This window comes from Haliotis rufescens, unplaced genomic scaffold (assembly GCF_023055435.1).
Source record: "Haliotis rufescens isolate VD_foot unplaced genomic scaffold, xgHalRufe1.0.p SCAF_2, whole genome shotgun sequence".
In the NCBI taxonomy this organism is placed as follows: domain Eukaryota; kingdom Metazoa; phylum Mollusca; class Gastropoda; order Lepetellida; family Haliotidae; genus Haliotis; species Haliotis rufescens.
Genome location: NW_025963890.1, coordinates 33,755,390 through 33,777,345, shown reverse-complemented (window position 1 = coordinate 33,777,345; position 21,956 = coordinate 33,755,390). Strand labels below are relative to the sequence as shown.

Sequence of the window (21,956 nt, the reverse complement as noted above, 5' to 3'; positions counted from 1 at the left end):
GTGGAGAGTGTCTGTGTAAGTGTAGCTGGCTGATTGTCCTGATGTGGAGAGTGTCTGTGTAAGTGTGGCTGGCTGAGTGTCCTGATATGGAGAGTGTCTGTGTAAGTGTAGCTGGCTGATTGTCCTGATGTGGAGAGTGTCTGTGTAAGTGTGGCTGGCTGAGTGACCTGATGTGGAGAGTGTCTGTGTAAGTGTAGCTGGCTGATTGTCCTGATGTGGAGAGTGTCTGTGTAAGTGTGGCTGGCTGATTGTCCTGATATGGAGAGTGTCTGTGTAAGTGTGGCTGGCTGAGTGTCCTGATGCGGAGAGTGTCTGTGTAAGTGTAGCTGGCTGATTGTCCTGATATGGAGAGTGTCTGTGTAAGTGTGGCTGGCTGAGTGTCCTGATGTGGAGAGTGTCTGTGTAAGTGTAGCTGGCTGATTGTCCTGATATGGAGAGTGTCTGTGTAAGTGTGGCTGGCTGAGTGTCCTGATGTGGAGAGTGTCTGTGTAAGTGTGGCTGGCTGAGTGTCCTGATATGGAGAGTGTCTGTGTAAGTGTGGCTGGCTGAGTGTCCTGATGCGGAGAGTGTCTGTGTAAGTGTAGCTGGCTGAGTGTCCTGATATGGAGAGTGTCTGTGTAAGTGTGGCTGGCTGATTGTCCTGATGTGGAGAGTGTCTGTGTAAGTGTGGCTGGCTGAGTGTCCTGATATGGAGAGTGTCTGTGTAAGTGTAGCTGGCTGAGTGTCCTGATGTGGAGAGCGTCTGTGTAAGTGTAGCTGGCTGATTGTCCTGATATGGAGAGTGTCTGTGTAAGTGTAGCTGGCTGAGTGTCCTGATGTGGAGAGTGTCTGTGTAAGTGTAGCTGGCTGATTGTCCTGATGTGGAGAGTGTCTGTGTAAGTGTGCCTGGCTGAGTGACCTGATGTGGAGAGTGTCTGTGTAAGTGTGCCTGGCTGATTGTCCTGATGTGGTGAGTGTCTGTGTAAGTGTAGCTGGCTGAGTGACCTGATGTGGAGAGTGTCTGTGTAAGTGTGCCTGGCTGATTGTCCTGATGTGGTGAGTGTCTGTGTAAGTGTGGCTGGCTGATTGTCCTGATGTGGAGAGTGTCTGTGTAAGTGTAGCTGGCTGAGTGTCCTGATGTGGAGAGTGTCTGTGTAAGTGTGCCTGGCTGAGTGTCCTGATATGGAGAGTGTCTGTGTAAGTGTAGCTGGCTGAGTGTCCTGATGTGGAGAGTGTCTGTGTAAGTGTAGCTGGCTGAGTGACCTGATGTGGAGAGTGTCTGTGTAAGTGTGCCTGGCTGATTGTCCTGATGTGGAGAGTGTCTGTGTAAGTGTAGCTGGCTGATTGTCCTGATGTGGAGAGTGTCTGTGTAAGTGTGGCTGGCTGAGTGTCCTGATATGGAGAGTGTCTGTGTAAGTGTGGCTGGCTGAGTGTCCTGATGTGGAGAGTGTCTGTGTAAGTGTAGCTGGCTGATTGTCCTGATATGGAGAGTGTCTGTGTAAGTGTAGCTGGCTGATTGTCCTGATGTGGAGAGTGTCTGTGTAAGTGTGGCTGGCTGAGTGTCCTGATGTGGAGAGCATCTGTGTAAGTGTAGCTGGCTGAGTGTCCTGATGTGGAGAGTGGCTGTGTAAGTGTGGCTGGCTGAGTGTCCTGATATGGAGAGTGTCTGTGTAAGTGTAGCTGGCTGATTGTCCTGATGTGGAGAGTGTCTGTGTAAGTGTGGCTGGCTGATTGTCCTGATGTGGAGAGTGTCTGTGTAAGTGTAGCTGGCTGATTGTCCTGATGCGGAGAGTGTCTGTGTAAGTGTGGCTGGCTGAGTGTCCTGATGTGGAGAGTGTCTGTGTAAGTGTAGCTGGCTGATTGTCCTGATATGGAGAGTGTCTGTGTAAGTGTGGCTGGCTGAGTGTCCTGATATGGAGAGTGTCTGTGTAAGTGTAGCTGGCTGAGTGTCCTGATGTGGAGAGTGTCTGTGTAAGTGTGGCTGGCTGAGTGTCCTGATGTGGTGAGTGTCTGTGTAAGTGTAGCTGGCTGAGTGTCCTGATGTGGAGAGTGTCTGTGTAAGTGTAGCTGGCTGATTGTCCTGATGTGGAGAGCGTCTGTGTAAGTGTAGCTGGCTGATTGTCCTGATATGGAGAGTGTCTGTGTAAGTGTGGCTGGCTGAGTGACCTGATGCGGAGAGTGTCTGTGTAAGTGTAGCTGGCTGATTGTCCTGATATGGAGAGTGTCTGTGTAAGTGTAGCTGGCTGAGTGACCTGATGCGGAGAGTGTCTGTGTAAGTGTAGCTGGCTGAGTGACCTGATGCGGAGAGTGTCTGTGTAAGTGTAGCTGGCTGAGTGTCCTGATGTGGAGAGTGTCTGTGTAAGTGTAGCTGGCTGATTGTCCTGATGTGGAGAGTGTCTGTGTAAGTGTAGCTGGCTGATTGTCCTGATATGGAGAGTGTCTGTGTAAGTGTAGCTGGCTGAGTGTCCTGATGTGGAGAGTGTCTGTGTAAGTGTGGCTGGCTGAGTGTCCTGATGTGGAGAGCGTCTGTGTAAGTGTAGCTGGCTGAGTGTCCTGATGTGGAGAGTGTCTGTGTAAGTGTGGCTGGCTGAGTGACCTGATGTTAAAAGTGTCTGTGTAAGTGCGGCTGGCTGAGTGTCCTGATGTGGAGAGCGTCTGTGTAAGTGTAGCTGGCTGAGTGTCCTGATGCGGAGAGTGTCTGTGTAAGTGTAGCTGGCTGAGTGTCCTGATGCGGAGAGCGTCTGTGTAAGTGTAGCTGGCTGATTGTCCTGATGTGGAGAGCATCTGTGTAAGTGTGGCTGGCTGAGTGACCTGATGTTAAAAGTGTCTGTGTAAGTGTAGCTGGCTGAGTGTCCTGATGTGGAGAGTGTCTGTGTAAGTGTAGCTGGCTGAGTGTCCTGATGTGGAGAGTGTCTGTGTAAGTGTAGCTGGCTGATTGTCCTGATGTGGAGAGTGTCTGTGTAAGTGTGGCTGGCTGAGTGTCCTGATATGGAGAGTGTCTGTGTAAGTGTGGCTGGCTGAGTGTCCTGATGTTAAAAGTGTCTGTGTAAGTGTGGCTGGCTGAGTGTCCTGATGTGGAGAGTGTCTGTGTAAGTGTGCCTGGCTGAGTGTCCTGATATGGAGAGTGTCTGTGTAAGTGTAGCTGGCTGAGTGTCCTGATGTGGAGAGTGTCTGTGTAAGTGTAGCTGGCTGATTGTCCTGATGTGGAGAGTGTCTGTGTAAGTGTAGCTGGCTGAGTGTCCTGATATGGAGAGTGTCTGTGTAAGTGTAGCTGGCTGATTGTCCTGATGTGGAGAGCGTCTGTGTAAGTGTGGCTGGCTGAGTGACCTGATATGGAGAGTGTCTGTGTAAGTGTAGCTGGCTGATTGTCCTGATGTGGAGAGCGTCTGTGTAAGTGTGGCTGGCTGATTGTCCTGATGTGGAGAGTGTCTGTGTAAGTGTGGCTGGCTGAGTGTCCTGATATGGAGAGTGTCTGTGTAAGTGTAGCTGGCTGAGTGTCCTGATGTGGAGAGTGTCTGTGTAAGTGTAGCTGGCTGAGTGTCCTGATATGGAGAGTGTCTGTGTAAGTGTGGCTGGCTGATTGTCCTGATGTGGAGAGTGTCTGTGTAAGTGTGGCTGGCTGAGTGTCCTGATATGGAGAGTGTCTGTGTAAGTGTAGCTGGCTGATTGTCCTGATGTGGAGAGTGTCTGTGTAAGTGTGGCTGGCTGATTGTCCTGATGTGGAGAGTGTCTGTGTAAGTGTGGCTGGCTGAGTGTCCTGATATGGAGAGTGTCTGTGTAAGTGTAGCTGGCTGAGTGTCCTGATGCGGAGAGTGTCTGTGTAAGTGTAGCTGGCTGAGTGTCCTGATATGGAGAGCGTCTGTGTAAGTGTAGCTGGCTGATTGTCCTGATGTGGAGAGCATCTGTGTAAGTGTGGCTGGCTGAGTGACCTGATGTTAAAAGTGTCTGTGTAAGTGTAGCTGGCTGAGTGTCCTGATGTGGAGAGTGTCTGTGTAAGTGTAGCTGGCTGAGTGTCCTGATGTGGAGAGTGTCTGTGTAAGTGTAGCTGGCTGATTGTCCTGATGTGGAGAGTGTCTGTGTAAGTGTGGCTGGCTGAGTGTCCTGATATGGAGAGTGTCTGTGTAAGTGTGGCTGGCTGAGTGTCCTGATGTTAAAAGTGTCTGTGTAAGTGTGGCTGGCTGAGTGTCCTGATGTGGAGAGTGTCTGTGTAAGTGTGCCTGGCTGAGTGTCCTGATATGGAGAGTGTCTGTGTAAGTGTAGCTGGCTGAGTGTCCTGATGTGGAGAGTGTCTGTGTAAGTGTAGCTGGCTGATTGTCCTGATGTGGAGAGTGTCTGTGTAAGTGTAGCTGGCTGAGTGTCCTGATATGGAGAGTGTCTGTGTAAGTGTAGCTGGCTGATTGTCCTGATGTGGAGAGCGTCTGTGTAAGTGTGGCTGGCTGATTGTCCTGATGTGGAGAGTGTCTGTGTAAGTGTAGCTGGCTGAGTGTCCTGATGTGGAGAGTGTCTGTGTAAGTGTAGCTGGCTGATTGTCCTGATGTGGAGAGCGTCTGTGTAAGTGTGGCTGGCTGATTGTCCTGATGTGGAGAGTGTCTGTGTAAGTGTAGCTGGCTGATTGTCCTGATATGGAGAGTGTCTGTGTAAGTGTGGCTGGCTGAGTGTCCTGATGTGGAGAGTGTCTGTGTAAGTGTAGCTGGCTGATTGTCCTGATATGGAGAGTGTCTGTGTAAGTGTAGCTGGCTGATTGTCCTGATATGGAGAGTGTCTGTGTAAGTGTAGCTGGCTGATTGTCCTGATGTGGAGAGTGTCTGTGTAAGTGTAGCTGGCTGATTGTCCTGATGTGGAGAGCATCTGTGTAAGTGTGGCTGGCTGAGTGACCTGATGTTAAAAGTGTCTGTGTAAGTGTAGCTGGCTGATTGTCCTGATGTGGAGAGTGTCTGTGTAAGTGTGGCTGGCTGAGTGACCTGATGTTAAAAGTGTCTGTGTAAGTGTAGCTGGCTGATTGTCCTGATATGGAGAGTGTCTGTGTAAGTGTAGCTGGCTGATTGTCCTGATGTGGAGAGTGTCTGTGTAAGTGTGGCTGGCTGAGTGTCCTGATATGGAGAGCGTCTGTGTAAGTGTGGCTGGCTGAGTGTCCTGATGTGGAGAGTGTCTGTGTAAGTGTAGCTGGCTGATTGTCCTGATGTGGAGAGTGTCTGTGTAAGTGTGGCTGGCTGAGTGTCCTGATATGGAGAGTGTCTGTGTAAGTGTAGCTGGCTGAGTGTCCTGTTGTGGAGAGTGTCTGTGTAAGTGTAGCTGGCTGAGTGTCCTGATGCGGAGAGCGTCTGTGTAAGTGTAGCTGGCTGATTGTCCTGATGTGGAGAGCATCTGTGTAAGTGTGGCTGGCTGAGTGACCTGATGTTAAAAGTGTCTGTGTAAGTGTAGCTGGCTGAGTGTCCTGATGTGGAGAGTGTCTGTGTAAGTGTAGCTGGCTGATTGTCCTGATGTGGAGAGTGTCTGTGTAAGTGTAGCTGGCTGATTGTCCTGATGTGGAGAGTGTCTGTGTAAGTGTAGCTGGCTGATTGTCCTGATGTGGAGAGTGTCTGTGTAAGTGTAGCTGGCTGAGTGTCCTGATGTGGAGAGTGTCTGTGTAAGTGTGGCTGGCTGAGTGACCTGATGTGGAGAGTGTCTGTGTAAGTGTAGCTGGCTGAGTGACCTGATGTGGAGAGTGTCTGTGTAAGTGTAGCTGGCTGATTGTCCTGATGTGGAGAGTGTCTGTGTAAGTGTGGCTGGCTGAGTGTCCTGATATGGAGAGTGTCTGTGTAAGTGTGGCTGGCTGATTGTCCTGATGTGGAGAGTGTCTGTGTAAGTGTAGCTGGCTGAGTGACCTGATGTGGAGAGTGTCTGTGTAAGTGTAGCTGGCTGATTGTCCTGATGCGGAGAGTGTCTGTGTAAGTGTAGCTGGCTGAGTGTCCTGATATGGAGAGTGTCTGTGTAAGTGTGCCTGGCTGAGTGACCTGATGTGGAGAGTGTCTGTAAGTGTAGCTGGCTGATTGTCCTGATATGGAGAGCGTCTGTGTAAGTGTAGCTGGCTGAGTGTCCTGATGTGGAGAGTGTCTGTGTAAGTGTGGCTGGCTGAGTGACCTGATGTGGAGAGTGTCTGTGTAAGTGTAGCTGGCTGAGTGACCTGATATGGAGAGTGTCTGTGTAAGTGTAGCTGGCTGAGTGTCCTGATGTGGAGAGTGTCTGTGTAAGTGTGGCTGGCTGAGTGACCTGATGTGGAGAGTGTCTGTGTAAGTGTAGCTGGCTGAGTGACCTGATGTGGAGAGTGTCTGTGTAAGTGTAGCTGGCTGAGTGACCTGATGTGGAGAGTGTCTGTGTAAGTGTAGCTGGCTGATTGTCCTGATGCGGAGAGTGTCTGTGTAAGTGTAGCTGGCTGAGTGTCCTGATATGGAGAGTGTCTGTGTAAGTGTGCCTGGCTGAGTGACCTGATGTGGAGAGTGTCTGTGTAAGTGTAGCTGGCTGATTGTCCTGATGTGGAGAGTGTCTGTGTAAGTGTGCCTGGCTGAGTGACCTGATGTGGAGAGTGTCTGTGTAAGTGTGCCTGGCTGAGTGTCCTGATGTGGTGAGTGTCTGTGTAAGTGTAGCTGGCTGAGTGACCTGATGTGGAGAGTGTCTGTGTAAGTGTAGCTGGCTGATTGTCCTGATGTGGAGAGTGTCTGTGTAAGTGTAGCTGGCTGATTGTCCTGATGTGGAGAGTGTCTGTGTAAGTGTGCCTGGCTGAGTGACCTGATGTGGAGAGTGTCTGTGTAAGTGTGCCTGGCTGATTGTCCTGATGTGGTGAGTGTCTGTGTAAGTGTAGCTGGCTGAGTGACCTGATGTGGAGAGTGTCTGTGTAAGTGTAGCTGGCTGATTGTCCTGATGTGGAGAGTGTCTGTGTAAGTGTAGCTGGCTGATTGTCCTGATGTGGAGAGTGTCTGTGTAAGTGTAGCTGGCTGATTGTCCTGATGTGGAGAGTGTCTGTGTAAGTGTAGCTGGCTGAGTGTCCTGATGTGGAGAGTGTCTGTGTAAGTGTGGCTGGCTGAGTGACCTGATGTGGAGAGTGTCTGTGTAAGTGTAGCTGGCTGAGTGACCTGATGTGGAGAGTGTCTGTGTAAGTGTAGCTGGCTGATTGTCCTGATGCGGAGAGTGTCTGTGTAAGTGTAGCTGGCTGAGTGTCCTGATATGGAGAGTGTCTGTGTAAGTGTGCCTGGCTGAGTGACCTGATGTGGAGAGTGTCTGTAAGTGTAGCTGGCTGATTGTCCTGATATGGAGAGTGTCTGTGTAAGTGTAGCTGGCTGAGTGTCCTGATATGGAGAGTGTCTGTGTAAGTGTGCCTGGCTGAGTGACCTGATGTGGAGAGTGTCTGTAAGTGTAGCTGGCTGATTGTCCTGATATGGAGAGTGTCTGTGTAAGTGTAGCTGGCTGAGTGTCCTGATGTGGAGAGTGTCTGTGTAAGTGTGGCTGGCTGAGTGACCTGATGTGGAGAGTGTCTGTGTAAGTGTAGCTGGCTGAGTGACCTGATATGGAGAGTGTCTGTGTAAGTGTAGCTGGCTGAGTGTCCTGATGTGGAGAGTGTCTGTGTAAGTGTGGCTGGCTGAGTGACCTGATGTGGAGAGTGTCTGTGTAAGTGTAGCTGGCTGAGTGACCTGATGTGGAGAGTGTCTGTGTAAGTGTGGCTGGCTGAGTGTCCTGATATGGAGAGTGTCTGTGTAAGTGTGCCTGGCTGAGTGACCTGATGTGGAGAGTGTCTGTGTAAGTGTAGCTGGCTGATTGTCCTGATGTGGAGAGTGTCTGTGTAAGTGTGCCTGGCTGAGTGACCTGATGTGGAGAGTGTCTGTGTAAGTGTAGCTGGCTGAGTGACCTGATGTGGAGAGTGTCTGTGTAAGTGTAGCTGGCTGATTGTCCTGATGCGGAGAGTGTCTGTGTAAGTGTAGCTGGCTGAGTGTCCTGATATGGAGAGTGTCTGTGTAAGTGTGCCTGGCTGAGTGACCTGATGTGGAGAGTGTCTGTAAGTGTAGCTGGCTGATTGTCCTGATGTGGAGAGTGTCTGTGTAAGTGTAGCTGGCTGAGTGTCCTGATGTGGAGAGTGTCTGTGTAAGTGTGGCTGGCTGAGTGACCTGATGTGGAGAGTGTCTGTGTAAGTGTAGCTGGCTGAGTGACCTGATATGGAGAGTGTCTGTGTAAGTGTAGCTGGCTGAGTGTCCTGATGTGGAGAGTGTCTGTGTAAGTGTGGCTGGCTGAGTGACCTGATGTGGAGAGTGTCTGTGTAAGTGTAGCTGGCTGAGTGACCTGATGTGGAGAGTGTCTGTGTAAGTGTGGCTGGCTGAGTGTCCTGATATGGAGAGTGTCTGTGTAAGTGTGCCTGGCTGAGTGACCTGATGTGGAGAGTGTCTGTGTAAGTGTAGCTGGCTGATTGTCCTGATGTGGAGAGTGTCTGTGTAAGTGTGCCTGGCTGAGTGACCTGATGTGGAGAGCGTCTGTGTAAGTGTGCCTGGCTGAGTGTCCTGATGTGGTGAGTGTCTGTGTAAGTGTAGCTGGCTGAGTGACCTGATGTGGAGAGTGTCTGTGTAAGTGTAGCTGGCTGATTGTCCTGATGTGGAGAGTGTCTGTGTAAGTGTAGCTGGCTGATTGTCCTGATGTGGAGAGTGTCTGTGTAAGTGTGCCTGGCTGAGTGACCTGATGTGGAGAGTGTCTGTGTAAGTGTGCCTGGCTGATTGTCCTGATGTGGTGAGTGTCTGTGTAAGTGTAGCTGGCTGAGTGACCTGATGTGGAGAGTGTCTGTGAAAGTGTGCCTGGCTGATTGTCCTGATGTGGTGAGTGTCTGTGTAAGTGTGGCTGGCTGATTGTCCTGATGTGGAGAGTGTCTGTGTAAGTGTAGCTGGCTGATTGTCCTGATGTGGAGAGTGTCTGTGTAAGTGTGGCTGGCTGAGTGTCCTGATGTGGAGAGTGTCTGTGTAAGTGTGGCTGGCTGAGTGACCTTATGTGGAGAGTGTCTGTGTAAGTGTAGCTGGCTGATTGTCCTGATGTGGAGAGTGTCTGTGTAAGTGTGGCTGGCTGAGTGTCCTGATGTGGAGAGCATCTGTGTAAGTGTAGCTGGCTGAGTGTCCTGATGTGGAGAGTGGCTGTGTAAGTGTGGCTGGCTGAGTGTCCTGATATGGAGAGTGTCTGTGTAAGTGTAGCTGGCTGATTGTCCTGATGTGGAGAGTGTCTGTGTAAGTGTGGCTGGCTGAGTGTCCTGATATGGAGAGTGTCTGTGTAAGTGTAGCTGGCTGATTGTCCTGATGTTGAGAGTGTCTGTGTAAGTGGAGCTGGCTGATTGTCCTGATATGGAGAGTGTCTGTGTAAGTGTGGCTGGCTGAGTGTCCTGATGTGGAGAGTGTCTGTGTAAGTGTAGCTGGCTGATTGTCCTGATATGGAGAGTGTCTGTGTAAGTGTGGCTGGCTGATTGTCCTGATATGGAGAGTGTCTGTGTAAGTGTGGCTGGCTGAGTGTCCTGATATGGAGAGTGTCTGTGTAAGTGTGGCTGGCTGAGTGTCCTGATGTGGAGAGTGTCTGTGTAAGGGTAGCTGGCTGAGTGTCCTGATATGGAGAGTGTCTGTGTAAGTGTAGCTGGCTGATTGTCCTGATATGGAGAGCGTCTGTGTAAGTGTAGCTGGCTGAGTGTCCTGATATGGAGAGCGTCTGTGTAAGTGTAGCTGGCTGATTGTCCTGATGTGGAGAGTGTCTGTGTAAGTGTGGCTGGCTGATTGTCCTGATGTGGAGAGTGTCTGTGTAAGTGTAGCTGGCTGATTGTCCTGATATGGAGAGTGTCTGTGTAAGTGTGGCTGGCTGAGTGTCCTGATATGGAGAGTGTCTGTGTAATGTAGCTGGCTGATTGTCCTGATATGGAGAGTGTCTGTGTAAGTGTAGCTGGCTGATTGTCCTGATGTGGAGAGTGTCTGTGTAAGTGTAGCTGGCTGATTGTCCTGATACAGAGAGTGTCTGTGTAAGTGTGGCTGGCTGAGTGTCCTGATATGGAGAGTGTCTGTGTAAGTGTAGCTGGCTGATTGTCCTGATATGGAGAGTGTCTGTGTAAGTGTAGCTGGCTGAGTGTCCTGATGTGGAGAGCATCTGTGTAAGTGTAGCTGGCTGATTGTCCTGATGTGGAGAGTGTCTGTGTAAGTGTAGCTGGCTGATTGTCCTGATATGGAGAGTGTCTGTGTAAGTGTAGCTGGCTGAGTGTCCTGATATGGAGAGTGTCTGTGTAAGTGTAGCTGGCTGATTGTCCTGATATGGAGAGTGTCTGTGTAAGTGTAGCTGGCTGAGTGTCCTGATATGGAGAGTGTCTGTGTAAGTGTAGCTGGCTGATTGTCCTGATGTGGAGAGTGTCTGTGTAAGTGTGGCTGGCTGAGTGACCTGATGTGGAGAGTGTCTGTGTAAGTGTGGCTGGCTGAGTGTCCTGATGTGGAGAGTGTCTGTGTAAGTGTAGCTGGCTGAGTGTCCTGATATGGAGAGTGTCTGTGTAAGTGTAGCTGGCTGATTGTCCTGATATGGAGAGTGTCTGTGTAAGTGTAGCTGGCTGATTGTCCTGATGTGGAGAGTGTCTGTGTAAGTGTGGCTGGCTGAGTGTCCTGATATGGAGAGTGTCTGTGTAAGTGTGGCTGGCTGATTGTCCTGATGTGGAGAGTGTCTGTGTAAGTGTGGCTGGCTGAGTGTCCTGATGTGGAGAGCGTCTGTGTAAGTGTGGCTGGCTGAGTGTCCTGATATGGAGAGTGTCTGTGTAAGTGTAGCTGGCTGATTGTCCTGATGTGGAGAGTGTCTGTGTAAGTGTAGCTGGCTGATTGTCCTGATGTGGAGAGTGTCTGTGTAAGTGTGGCTGGCTGAGTGACCTGATGTGGAGAGTGTCTGTGTAAGTGTAGCTGGCTGAGTGTCCTGATGTGGAGAGTGTCTGTGTAAGTGTAGCTGGCTGATTGTCCTGATATGGAGAGTGTCTGTGTAAGTGTAGCTGGCTGAGTGTCCTGATATGGAGAGTGTCTGTGTAAGTGTGGCTGGCTGAGTGTCCTGATGTGGAGAGTGTCTGTGTAAGTGTAGCTGGCTGAGTGTCCTGATGTGGAGAGTGTCTGTGTAAGTGTGGCTGGCTGAGTGACCTGATGTTAAAAGTGTCTGTGTAAGTGCGGCTGGCTGAGTGTCCTGATGTGGAGAGCGTCTGTGTAAGTGTAGCTGGCTGAGTGTCCTGATGCGGAGAGTGTCTGTGTAAGTGTAGCTGGCTGATTGTCCTGATGTGGAGAGCATCTGTGTAAGTGTGGCTGGCTGAGTGACCTGATGTTAAAAGTGTCTGTGTAAGTGTAGCTGGCTGAGTGTCCTGATGTGGAGAGTGTCTGTGTAAGTGTAGCTGGCTGATTGTCCTGATGTGGAGAGTGTCTGTGTAAGTGTAGCTGGCTGATTGTCCTGATATGGAGAGTGTCTGTGTAAGTGTGGCTGGCTGAGTGTCCTGATATGGAGAGTGTCTGTGTAAGTGTGGCTGGCTGAGTGTCCTGATGTGGAGAGTGTCTGTGTAAGGGTAGCTGGCTGAGTGTCCTGATATGGAGAGTGTCTGTGTAAGTGTAGCTGGCTGATTGTCCTGATATGGAGAGCGTCTGTGTAAGTGTAGCTGGCTGAGTGTCCTGATATGGAGAGCGTCTGTGTAAGTGTAGCTGGCTGATTGTCCTGATGTGGAGAGTGTCTGTGTAAGTGTGGCTGGCTGATTGTCCTGATGTGGAGAGTGTCTGTGTAAGTGTAGCTGGCTGATTGTCCTGATATGGAGAGTGTCTGTGTAAGTGTGGCTGGCTGAGTGTCCTGATATGGAGAGTGTCTGTGTAAGTGTAGCTGGCTGATTGTCCTGATATGGAGAGTGTCTGTGTAAGTGTAGCTGGCTGATTGTCCTGATGTGGAGAGTGTCTGTGTAAGTGTAGCTGGCTGATTGTCCTGATACAGAGAGTGTCTGTGTAAGTGTGGCTGGCTGAGTGTCCTGATATGGAGAGTGTCTGTGTAAGTGTAGCTGGCTGATTGTCCTGATATGGAGAGTGTCTGTGTAAGTGTAGCTGGCTGAGTGTCCTGATGTGGAGAGCATCTGTGTAAGTGTAGCTGGCTGATTGTCCTGATGTGGAGAGTGTCTGTGTAAGTGTAGCTGGCTGATTGTCCTGATATGGAGAGTGTCTGTGTAAGTGTAGCTGGCTGAGTGTCCTGATATGGAGAGTGTCTGTGTAAGTGTAGCTGGCTGATTGTCCTGATATGGAGAGTGTCTGTGTAAGTGTAGCTGGCTGAGTGTCCTGATATGGAGAGTGTCTGTGTAAGTGTAGCTGGCTGATTGTCCTGATGTGGAGAGTGTCTGTGTAAGTGTGGCTGGCTGAGTGACCTGATGTGGAGAGTGTCTGTGTAAGTGTGGCTGGCTGAGTGTCCTGATGTGGAGAGTGTCTGTGTAAGTGTAGCTGGCTGAGTGTCCTGATATGGAGAGTGTCTGTGTAAGTGTAGCTGGCTGATTGTCCTGATATGGAGAGTGTCTGTGTAAGTGTAGCTGGCTGATTGTCCTGATGTGGAGAGTGTCTGTGTAAGTGTGGCTGGCTGAGTGTCCTGATATGGAGAGTGTCTGTGTAAGTGTGGCTGGCTGATTGTCCTGATGTGGAGAGTGTCTGTGTAAGTGTGGCTGGCTGAGTGTCCTGATGTGGAGAGCGTCTGTGTAAGTGTGGCTGGCTGAGTGTCCTGATATGGAGAGTGTCTGTGTAAGTGTAGCTGGCTGATTGTCCTGATGTGGAGAGTGTCTGTGTAAGTGTAGCTGGCTGATTGTCCTGATGTGGAGAGTGTCTGTGTAAGTGTGGCTGGCTGAGTGACCTGATGTGGAGAGTGTCTGTGTAAGTGTAGCTGGCTGAGTGTCCTGATGTGGAGAGTGTCTGTGTAAGTGTAGCTGGCTGATTGTCCTGATATGGAGAGTGTCTGTGTAAGTGTAGCTGGCTGAGTGTCCTGATATGGAGAGTGTCTGTGTAAGTGTGGCTGGCTGAGTGTCCTGATGTGGAGAGTGTCTGTGTAAGTGTAGCTGGCTGAGTGTCCTGATGTGGAGAGTGTCTGTGTAAGTGTGGCTGGCTGAGTGACCTGATGTTAAAAGTGTCTGTGTAAGTGCGGCTGGCTGAGTGTCCTGATGTGGAGAGCGTCTGTGTAAGTGTAGCTGGCTGAGTGTCCTGATGCGGAGAGTGTCTGTGTAAGTGTAGCTGGCTGATTGTCCTGATGTGGAGAGCATCTGTGTAAGTGTGGCTGGCTGAGTGACCTGATGTTAAAAGTGTCTGTGTAAGTGTAGCTGGCTGAGTGTCCTGATGTGGAGAGTGTCTGTGTAAGTGTAGCTGGCTGATTGTCCTGATGTGGAGAGTGTCTGTGTAAGTGTAGCTGGCTGATTGTCCTGATATGGAGAGTGTCTGTGTAAGTGTGGCTGGCTGAGTGTCCTGATATGGAGAGTGTCTGTGTAAGTGTGGCTGGCTGAGTGACCTGATGTGGAGAGTGTCTGTGTAAGTGTAGCTGGCTGATTGTCCTGATGTGGAGAGTGTCTGTGTAAGTGTAGCTGGCTGAGTGTCCTGATGTGGAGAGTGTCTGTGTAAGTGTGCCTGGCTGAGTGTCCTGATGTGGAGAGTGTCTGTGTAAGTGTAGCTGGCTGAGTGTCCTGATGTGGAGAGTGTCTGTGTAAGTGTGCCTGGCTGAGTGTCCTGATATGGAGAGTGTCTGTGTAAGTGTAGCTGGCTGAGTGTCCTGATATGGAGAGTGTCTGTGTAAGTGTAGCTGGCTGATTGTCCTGATGTGGAGAGTGTCTGTGTAAGTGTGGCTGGCTGAGTGTCCTGATATGGAGAGTGTCTGTGTAAGTGTGGCTGGCTGAGTGACCTGATGTGGAGAGTGTCTGTGTAAGTGTAGCTGGCTGATTGTCCTGATATGGAGAGTGTCTGTGTAAGTGTAGCTGGCTGATTGTCCTGATGTGGAGAGTGTCTGTGTAAGTGTGGCTGGCTGAGTGTCCTGATATGGAGAGTGTCTGTGTAAGTGTGGCTGGCTGAGTGACCTGATGTGGTGAGTGTCTGTGTAAGTGTAGCTGGCTGATTGTCCTGATATGGAGAGTGTCTGTGTAAGTGTAGCTGGCTGATTGTCCTGATGTGGAGAGTGTCTGTGTAAGTGTGGCTGGCTGAGTGACCTGATGTTAAAAGTGTCTGTGTAAGTGTAGCTGGCTGATTGTCCTGATATGGAGAGTGTCTGTGTAAGTGTAGCTGGCTGATTGTCCTGATGTGGAGAGTGTCTGTGTAAGTGTGCCTGGCTGAGTGTCCTGATGTGGAGAGTGTCTGTGTAAGTGTAGCTGGCTGAGTGTCCTGATGTGGAGAGTGTCTGTGTAAGTGTGCCTGGCTGAGTGTCCTGATATGGAGAGTGTCTGTGTAAGTGTAGCTGGCTGAGTGTCCTGATATGGAGAGCGTCTGTGTAAGTGTAGCTGGCTGATTGTCCTGATGTGGAGAGTGTCTGTGTAAGTGTGGCTGGCTGAGTGTCCTGATATGGAGAGTGTCTGTGTAAGTGTGGCTGGCTGAGTGACCTGATGTGGAGAGTGTCTGTGTAAGTGTAGCTGGCTGATTGTCCTGATATGGAGAGTGTCTGTGTAAGTGTAGCTGGCTGATTGTCCTGATGTGGAGAGTGTCTGTGTAAGTGTGGCTGGCTGAGTGTCCTGATATGGAGAGTGTCTGTGTAAGTGTGGCTGGCTGAGTGACCTGATGTGGAGAGTGTCTGTGTAAGTGTAGCTGGCTGATTGTCCTGATATGGAGAGTGTCTGTGTAAGTGTAGCTGGCTGATTGTCCTGATGTGGAGAGTGTCTGTGTAAGTGTGCCTGGCTGAGTGACCTGATGTTAAAAGTGTCTGTGTAAGTGTAGCTGGCTGATTGTCCTGATATGGAGAGTGTCTGTGTAAGTGTAGCTGGCTGATTGTCCTGATGTGGAGAGTGTCTGTGTAAGTGTGGCTGGCTGAGTGTCCTGATATGGAGAGTGTCTGTGTAAGTGTGCCTGGCTGAGTGTCCTGATGTGGAGAGTGTCTGTGTAAGTGTAGCTGGCTGATTGTCCTGATATGGAGAGTGTCTGTGTAAGTGTGCCTGGCTGATTGTCCTGATGTGGTGAGTGTCTGTGTAAGTGTGGCTGGCTGAGTGTCCTGATGTGGAGAGTGTCTGTGTAAGTGTAGCTGGCTGAGTGTCCTGATGTGGAGAGTGTCTGTGTAAGTGTGGCTGGCTGAGTGTCCTGATGTGGAGAGTGCCTGTGTAAGTGTAGCTGGCTGAGTGTCCTGATATGGAGAGTGTCTGTGTAAGTGTAGCTGGCTGAGTGTCCTGATGTGGAGAGTGTCTGTGTAAGTGTAGCTGGCTGAGTGTCCTGATGTGGAGAGTGTCTGTGTAAGTGTGCCTGGCTGAGTGTCCTGATGTGGAGAGTGTCTGTGTAAGTGTAGCTGGCTGATTGTCCTGATATGGAGAGTGTCTGTGTAAGTGTGCCTGGCTGATTGTCCTGATGTGGTGAGTGTCTGTGTAAGTGTGGCTGGCTGAGTGTCCTGATGTGGAGAGTGTCTGTGTAAGTGTAGCTGGCTGAGTGTCCTGATGTGGAGAGTGTCTGTGTAAGTGTAGCTGGCTGATTGTCCTGATGTGGAGAGTGTCTGTGTAAGTGTAGCTGGCTGATTGTCCTGATGTGGAGAGTGCCTGTGTAAGTGTAGCTGGCTGAGTGTCCTGATGTGGAGAGTGTCTGTGTAAGTGTGGCTGGCTGAGTGACCTGATGTGGAGAGTGTCTGTGTAAGTGTAGCTGGCTGATTGTCCTGATGTGTCTGTGCAGGTTCAGCTCCAGTGATGCACTGGCCCAGCTGCCTGTATGGGTGCGGCCCTATGTAAAGAAGCCCCTCAACTTTGGACACTCCATCAGAGATATGATGGCTTTCTTCAAGACTGCTCAGAAGTCTGTGAGTAACATTCATTGCATATATTTCCTTCCACCAATTGTGGGCAGCTTATACAAGCTCATCGGACAGTCATCAAGAATGATTCATTGAACAACACAGAAACAAAGGGTTATCATGACCAACATTTAACTAATAACAGGAGTTTGCTGCATGGTCAGTGTCTCAGTTCTATGTATTCAGTTGAGGGGGTTGAAAACTCTTTGAAATGCCTTTTGCTATATTTTTCCAAATGGGCAGGATATTGCAATCAGCATGTCCGTCCGTCAGTTTTCCATTTCCAGAGCAGAACTCCTAAACCATTGAATATTTCTTGTTGAAACTTGCTATACTTGTGGTGAACTGGTGTCTTTTGATGATTAGGGATTTTTATTTGTGTTTGTTTTTTGTTTTTTGTTTTGTTTCATGACGACAATTTGCACTTATGCTCAAAATTTTGGATAATGCTCATTTCTTGAGCAGGACTCCAAAACTGTTGAATATTTCTGGATGAAACTTGCTATACAGATCTGATTAGGATGTTGGAAAATACTGAACAGCATTATTTCTTTCTTCACTGAACTGAAGGTATCCAATGGCAGTAAAACAAAAGTGGGGTAGAATTAGCCAAAACTCCATTTCCGAATAGCTCCAGATCAGGGGGATATGTCATCTGATGACTCTTGTCTAATCAAGACACAAACTGCTGTTGTGAAACTGTTGTGAATGGTTACAGATGCCAGCTCCTTGCATCAAGAAGAAGTCAACTCACTCTGAGGCAGCCGGGTGTCAGGGAGCCTACTTCATGCCCACATTCTCCAGGGGAACCACTCGAGGCAACATCGAGTATGAGCAGGCACGAACTATCCCGTCTCACGTCCCTAGTCTCAGGGCAGGTACAGGTGAGCGACATCTATAGTCCCTAGTCTCAGGGCAGGTACAGGTGAAAGGAGACATCTATAGTTCCTAGTCTCAGGGAAGGTACAGGTGATAGACATCTATAGTTCCTAGTCTCAGGGCAGGTACAGGTGATAGACATCTATAGTATCTAGTCTCAGGGCAGGTACAGGTGATAGACATCTATAGTTCCTAGTCTCAGGGCAGGTACAGGTGAAAGAAGACATCTATAGTTCCTAGTCTCAGGGCAGGTACAGGTGATAGACATCTATAGTTCCTAGTCTCAGGGCAGGTACAGGTGAAAGAAGACATCTATAGTTCCTAGTCTCAGGGCAGATACAGGTGATAGACATCTATAGTTCCTAGTCTCAGGGCAGGTACAGGTGATAGACATCTATAGTTCCTAGTCTCAGGGCAGGTACAGGTGAAAGAAGACATCTATAGTTCCTAGTCTCAGGGCAGATACAGGTGATAGACATCTATAGTTCCTAGTCTCAGGGCAGGTACAGGTGATAGACATCTATAGTTCCTAGTCTCAGGGCAGGTACAGGTGATAGACATCTATAGTCTCTAGTCTCAGGGCAAGTACAGGTGATAGACATCTATAGTTCCTAGTCTCAGGGCAGGTACAGGTGAAAGAAGACATCTATAGTTCCTAGTCTCAGGGTAGTTACTGGTGATAGACATCTGAGACCCCTAGTCTCAGGGCAGGTACAGGTGAGCGACATCTATAGTCCCTAGTTCTCAGGGCAGGTACAGGTGAAAGGAGACATCTATAGTTCCTAGTCTCAGGGAAGGTACAGGTGATAGACATCTATAGTTCCTAGTCTCAGGGCAGGTACAGGTGATAGACATCTATAGTTCCTAGTCTCAGGGCAGGTACAGGTGAGAGAAGACATCTATAGTCCCTAGTTCTCAGGGCAGGTACAGGTGAAAGGAGACATCTATAGTTCCTAGTCTCAGGGAAGGTACAGGTGATAGACATCTATAGTTCCTAGTCTCAGGGCAGGTACAGGTGATAGACATCTATAGTCTCTAGTCTCAGGGCAGGTACAGGTGATAGACATCTATAGTTCCTAGTCTCAGGGCAGGTACAGGTGAAAGAAGACATCTATAGTTCCTAGTCTCAGGGCAGGTACAGGTGATAGACATCTATAGTTCCTAGTCTCAGGGCAGGTACAGGTGAGAGAAGACATCTATAGTTCCTAGTCTCAGGGCAGGTACAGGTGATGGACATCTATAGTTCCTAGTCTCAGAGCAGGTACAGGTGATAGACATCTATAGTTTCTAGTCTCAGGGCAGGTACAGGTGAGAGAAGACATCTATAGTTTCTAGTCTCAGGGCAGGTACAGGTGAGAGAAGACATCTATAGTTCCTAGTCTCAGGGCAGGTACAGGTGGGAGACATCTATAGTTCCTATCCTCAGGGCAGGTACAGGTGAAAGGAGACATCTATAGTTCCTAGTCTCAGGGCAGGTACAGGTGAAAGGGGCATCTATAGTTCCTAGTCTCCGGGCAGATACAGGTGATAGACATCTATAGTTCCTAGTCTCAGGGCAGGTACAGGTGAAAGAAGACATCTATAGTTCCTAGTCTCAGGGCAGGTACAGGTGATAGACATCTATAGTTCCTAGTCTCAGGGCAGGTACAGGTGATAGATGTCTATAGTCCCTAGTCTCAGGGCAGGTACAGGTGAGAGAAGACATCTATAGTTCCTAGTCTCAGGGCAGGTACAGGTGAAAGGAGACATCTATAGTCCCTAGTCTCAGGGCAAGTACAGGTGAAAGGAGACATCTATAGTTCCTAGTCTCAGGGAATGTACAGGTAAAAGAAGACATCTATAGTTCCTAGTCTCAGGGCAGGTACAGGTGAAAGGAGACATCTATAGTTCCTATCCTCAGGGCAGGTACAGGTGAGAGAAGACATCTATAGTTCCTAGTCTCAGGGAAGGTACAGGTGAGAGAAGACATCTATAGTTCCTAGTCTCAGGGAAGGTACAGGTAAGAGAAGACATCTATAGTTCCTAGTCTCAGGGCAGGTACAGGTGAGAGAAGACAACTTAGGCCCCTAGTCTCAGGGCAGGTACAGGTGATAGACATCTATAGTTCCTAGTCTCAGGGCAGGTACAGGTAAGAGAAGACATCTATAGTTCCTAGTCTCAGGGCAGGTACAGGTGAGAGAAGACAACTTAGGCCCCTAGTCTCAGGGCAGGTACAGGTGATAGACATCTATAGTTCCTAGTCTCAGGGCAGGTACAGGTGAGACACAACCATTGTCTCTAGTCTTGTCTGGAAGTTCTGGAATAGGTGTCCAGATAGAAATAAACTAATAGATTGCAGTAAAACATGTGATGTAATGAGTGAAGACGATTAAGATTTTGTAAATTTTGGTTTGTTTTTTCAGGGAACCAGTCACAAGCATTCTCCCAGCTAAGTCAGCAGTACAGAAGCAGTGGAAAGTCTTCACAATCCAGCACCAGGCAGAGTCTTCTCCAAGCCTTGGAACATGATGAGGTAAGGGAGATAACTCTTCTCAATCAAGCACCAGACAGCGACTACTCCAAGCCTTGGAACATGATGAGGTAAGGGAGATAATTCTTCTCAATTCAGCACCAGACAGTGGCTACTCCTGGCCTTGGAACATGGTGAGGTAAGGGAGATAATTCTTCTCAATTCAGCACCAGACAGTGACTACTCAAAGCCTTGGAACATGATGAGGTAAGGGAGATAACTCTTCTCAATCATGCACCAGACAGCAACTACTCCAGGCCTTGGAACATGATGAGGTAAGGAGATAATTCTTCTCAATCAAGCACCAGACAGTGACTACTCCAGGCCTTGGAACATGAGGTAAGGGAGATAATTCTTCTCAATCAAGCACCAGACAGCGACTACTCCAAGCCTTGGAACATGATGAGGTAAGGGAGATAACTCTTCTCAAACCAGCACCAGACAGCGACTACTCCACGCCTTTGAACATGATATGGTAAGGGAGATATCTCTTCTCAATTCAGCACCAGACAGCGACTACTCCAGGCCTTGGAACATGATGAGGTAAGGGAGATAATTCTTCTCAATTCAGTACCAGACAGTGTCTACTCCAGGCCTTGGAACATGATGAGGTAAGGGAGATAACTCTTCTCAATCAAGCACCAGACAGCAACTACTCCAGGCCTTGGAACATGATGAGGTAAGGGAGATAATTCTTCTCAATCAAGCACCAGACAGCGACTACTCCTGGCCTTGGAACATGATGAGGTAAGGGAGATAACTCTTCTCAAACCAGCACCAGACAGTGACTACTCCTGGCCTTGGAACATGATGAGGTAAGGGAGATAATTCTTCTCAAACCAGCACCAGACAGTGACTACTCCTGGCCTTGGAACATGATGAGGTAAGGGAGATAACTCTTCTCAATTCAGCACCAGACAGTGACTACTCCTGGCCTTGGAACATGATGAGGTAAGGGAGATAACTCTTCTCAATTCAGCACCAGACAGTGACTACTCCAGGCCTTGGATCAATTTCTACCCAATATGCGACACCTTTTAGTGATAGCATTTTGAGTTCCACAATCAGGTTGTCATTGTGAGCAGCTGGGAACAGGAGGGAAGGGAAATAACTCTTCTCAATCCAACATTGAATTGAATTTCCTCCAGGCCTTGGAGGTAACACACAACCAACTGATTTCCAATACATTTCTAAAGTAAAACTTTTTAATTTTTTTAAAATAGCTGAACATTTAACAACTTTTACATGCACATGTGTGCACAGTCTTGCCTAAAAGCAGCAATAAAATCTAAAAACTTGACAAGCTTCGCTAGCTCCTTTTCTGATTTCAGGAAGATAAACACACCACCCCCAGGTGTAAAATGTCACTTGCTTGACAATATCTGTGGTCACATTCAGCATAAGTCATCTTGTAAAACACAGCACTAAATATAGAAAAACATGGTCAGTTTAAATTACTGGATTACATTTAACATTTAAAAAACATAAAAATCTCACTCAAATTCATCCAATCACAGCTGCCAGATGAGTTAAATACTGGTCAAACGACAGATTCTGATTAGGTGGAGTAGAACCTGTAACACGGCAAAGTAAGAGAGGTAACTCATCTCATACCAGCACCAGGCAGGGTCTGCTTGCCCTGGAACACGGCAAAGTAAGGGAGATAACTCTTCTCACCTTCACATATTTCCTGCCCACTTGGTTGTACGGAAGTGTTCCTGGGTTTTATTCCTCTTCTGAACAGCAGGAGCTGTTACTGATTAACGTCAGATTAAAGGATATGGTGGCATTGTTAGGGCTGACGTACCATTCTATTGGTACCGAAACCAAAGGCTAGAGATAGTGCGCTCAGACACATTGAATGCCCTGGCTACAGCCGATTGTGATTTCCTATTTCCAGTGGTCTGACTTGGCTGTTGTTGTGCTTCAGTTAGTAACGGCATGACTTCACAGTTCAAAAGTGGCTAACAGAATATGTTTTGGCAACTGAGAGACGATGTGTCATGTACTTAACAAATACATGCCTCGTTCCCATGGTTCTTTTGTGGAGTTAAATTCCTGTGTTATGTTTGGGTTATGAGTGTTGCCTCATTTTCAGGATTCCCACAATGACATTGTTAGCTTTGTACCAAATGACATCATTTTCATGCTTCACATATTGTTCATGTGCTAATGTCTTTCATGGAATTATATTTATATCACATGTGGTTCATGTAGGAGGTTTGTAAAAAGTCATATTCAATGGCCATCGAGTTAATCCTGTTATTCAACTCTACTTATGACTTTTTGTCTGAAAATGTTTCACTCCCAATAGCACCGCAAGAACTCACGTTTTAGAAATGATCACTTCACTTAGGAATGTATTATCAGCAATTCTCATATATTCAGCTATGTTTGAGGAGAAGTGTTTTATAACATATATTCAATGAGAAGAATTTATTTTACATATAACACTATGTCTGAGAAGTGATTTGTTTTTTACTTTCAAACCAGTACTTTATTTTCAGAAACATGTTGAGGATTCCAGTGTTTCATTTGACACCCAGGTAAGATTTACCATTTTACACCTGTGCTAGAGGAGTGTTCTGATTTAATTCCCCAGGAGTCGCCTACTGACGCAAAT

The 21,956-nt window shown here is 48.5% G+C and overlaps 1 protein-coding gene across 1 annotated transcript in view; it reads left to right on the top strand.

Moving 5' to 3' along the window:
* The window catches only part of LOC124111924 (regulator of telomere elongation helicase 1-like), a 177,053-nt gene that overhangs the window by 97,816 nt on the left and 57,281 nt on the right, over nucleotides 1-21,956 (top strand). Inside the window, exons 24-27 of the mRNA XM_048399831.1 lie at nucleotides 15,828-15,951; nucleotides 16,664-16,829; nucleotides 19,227-19,336; nucleotides 21,841-21,879. Of these exons, the coding sequence (XP_048255788.1) occupies nucleotides 15,828-15,951; nucleotides 16,664-16,829; nucleotides 19,227-19,336; nucleotides 21,841-21,879 (439 nt within the window). The remainder of the gene's footprint in view (nucleotides 1-15,827; nucleotides 15,952-16,663; nucleotides 16,830-19,226; nucleotides 19,337-21,840; nucleotides 21,880-21,956) is intronic.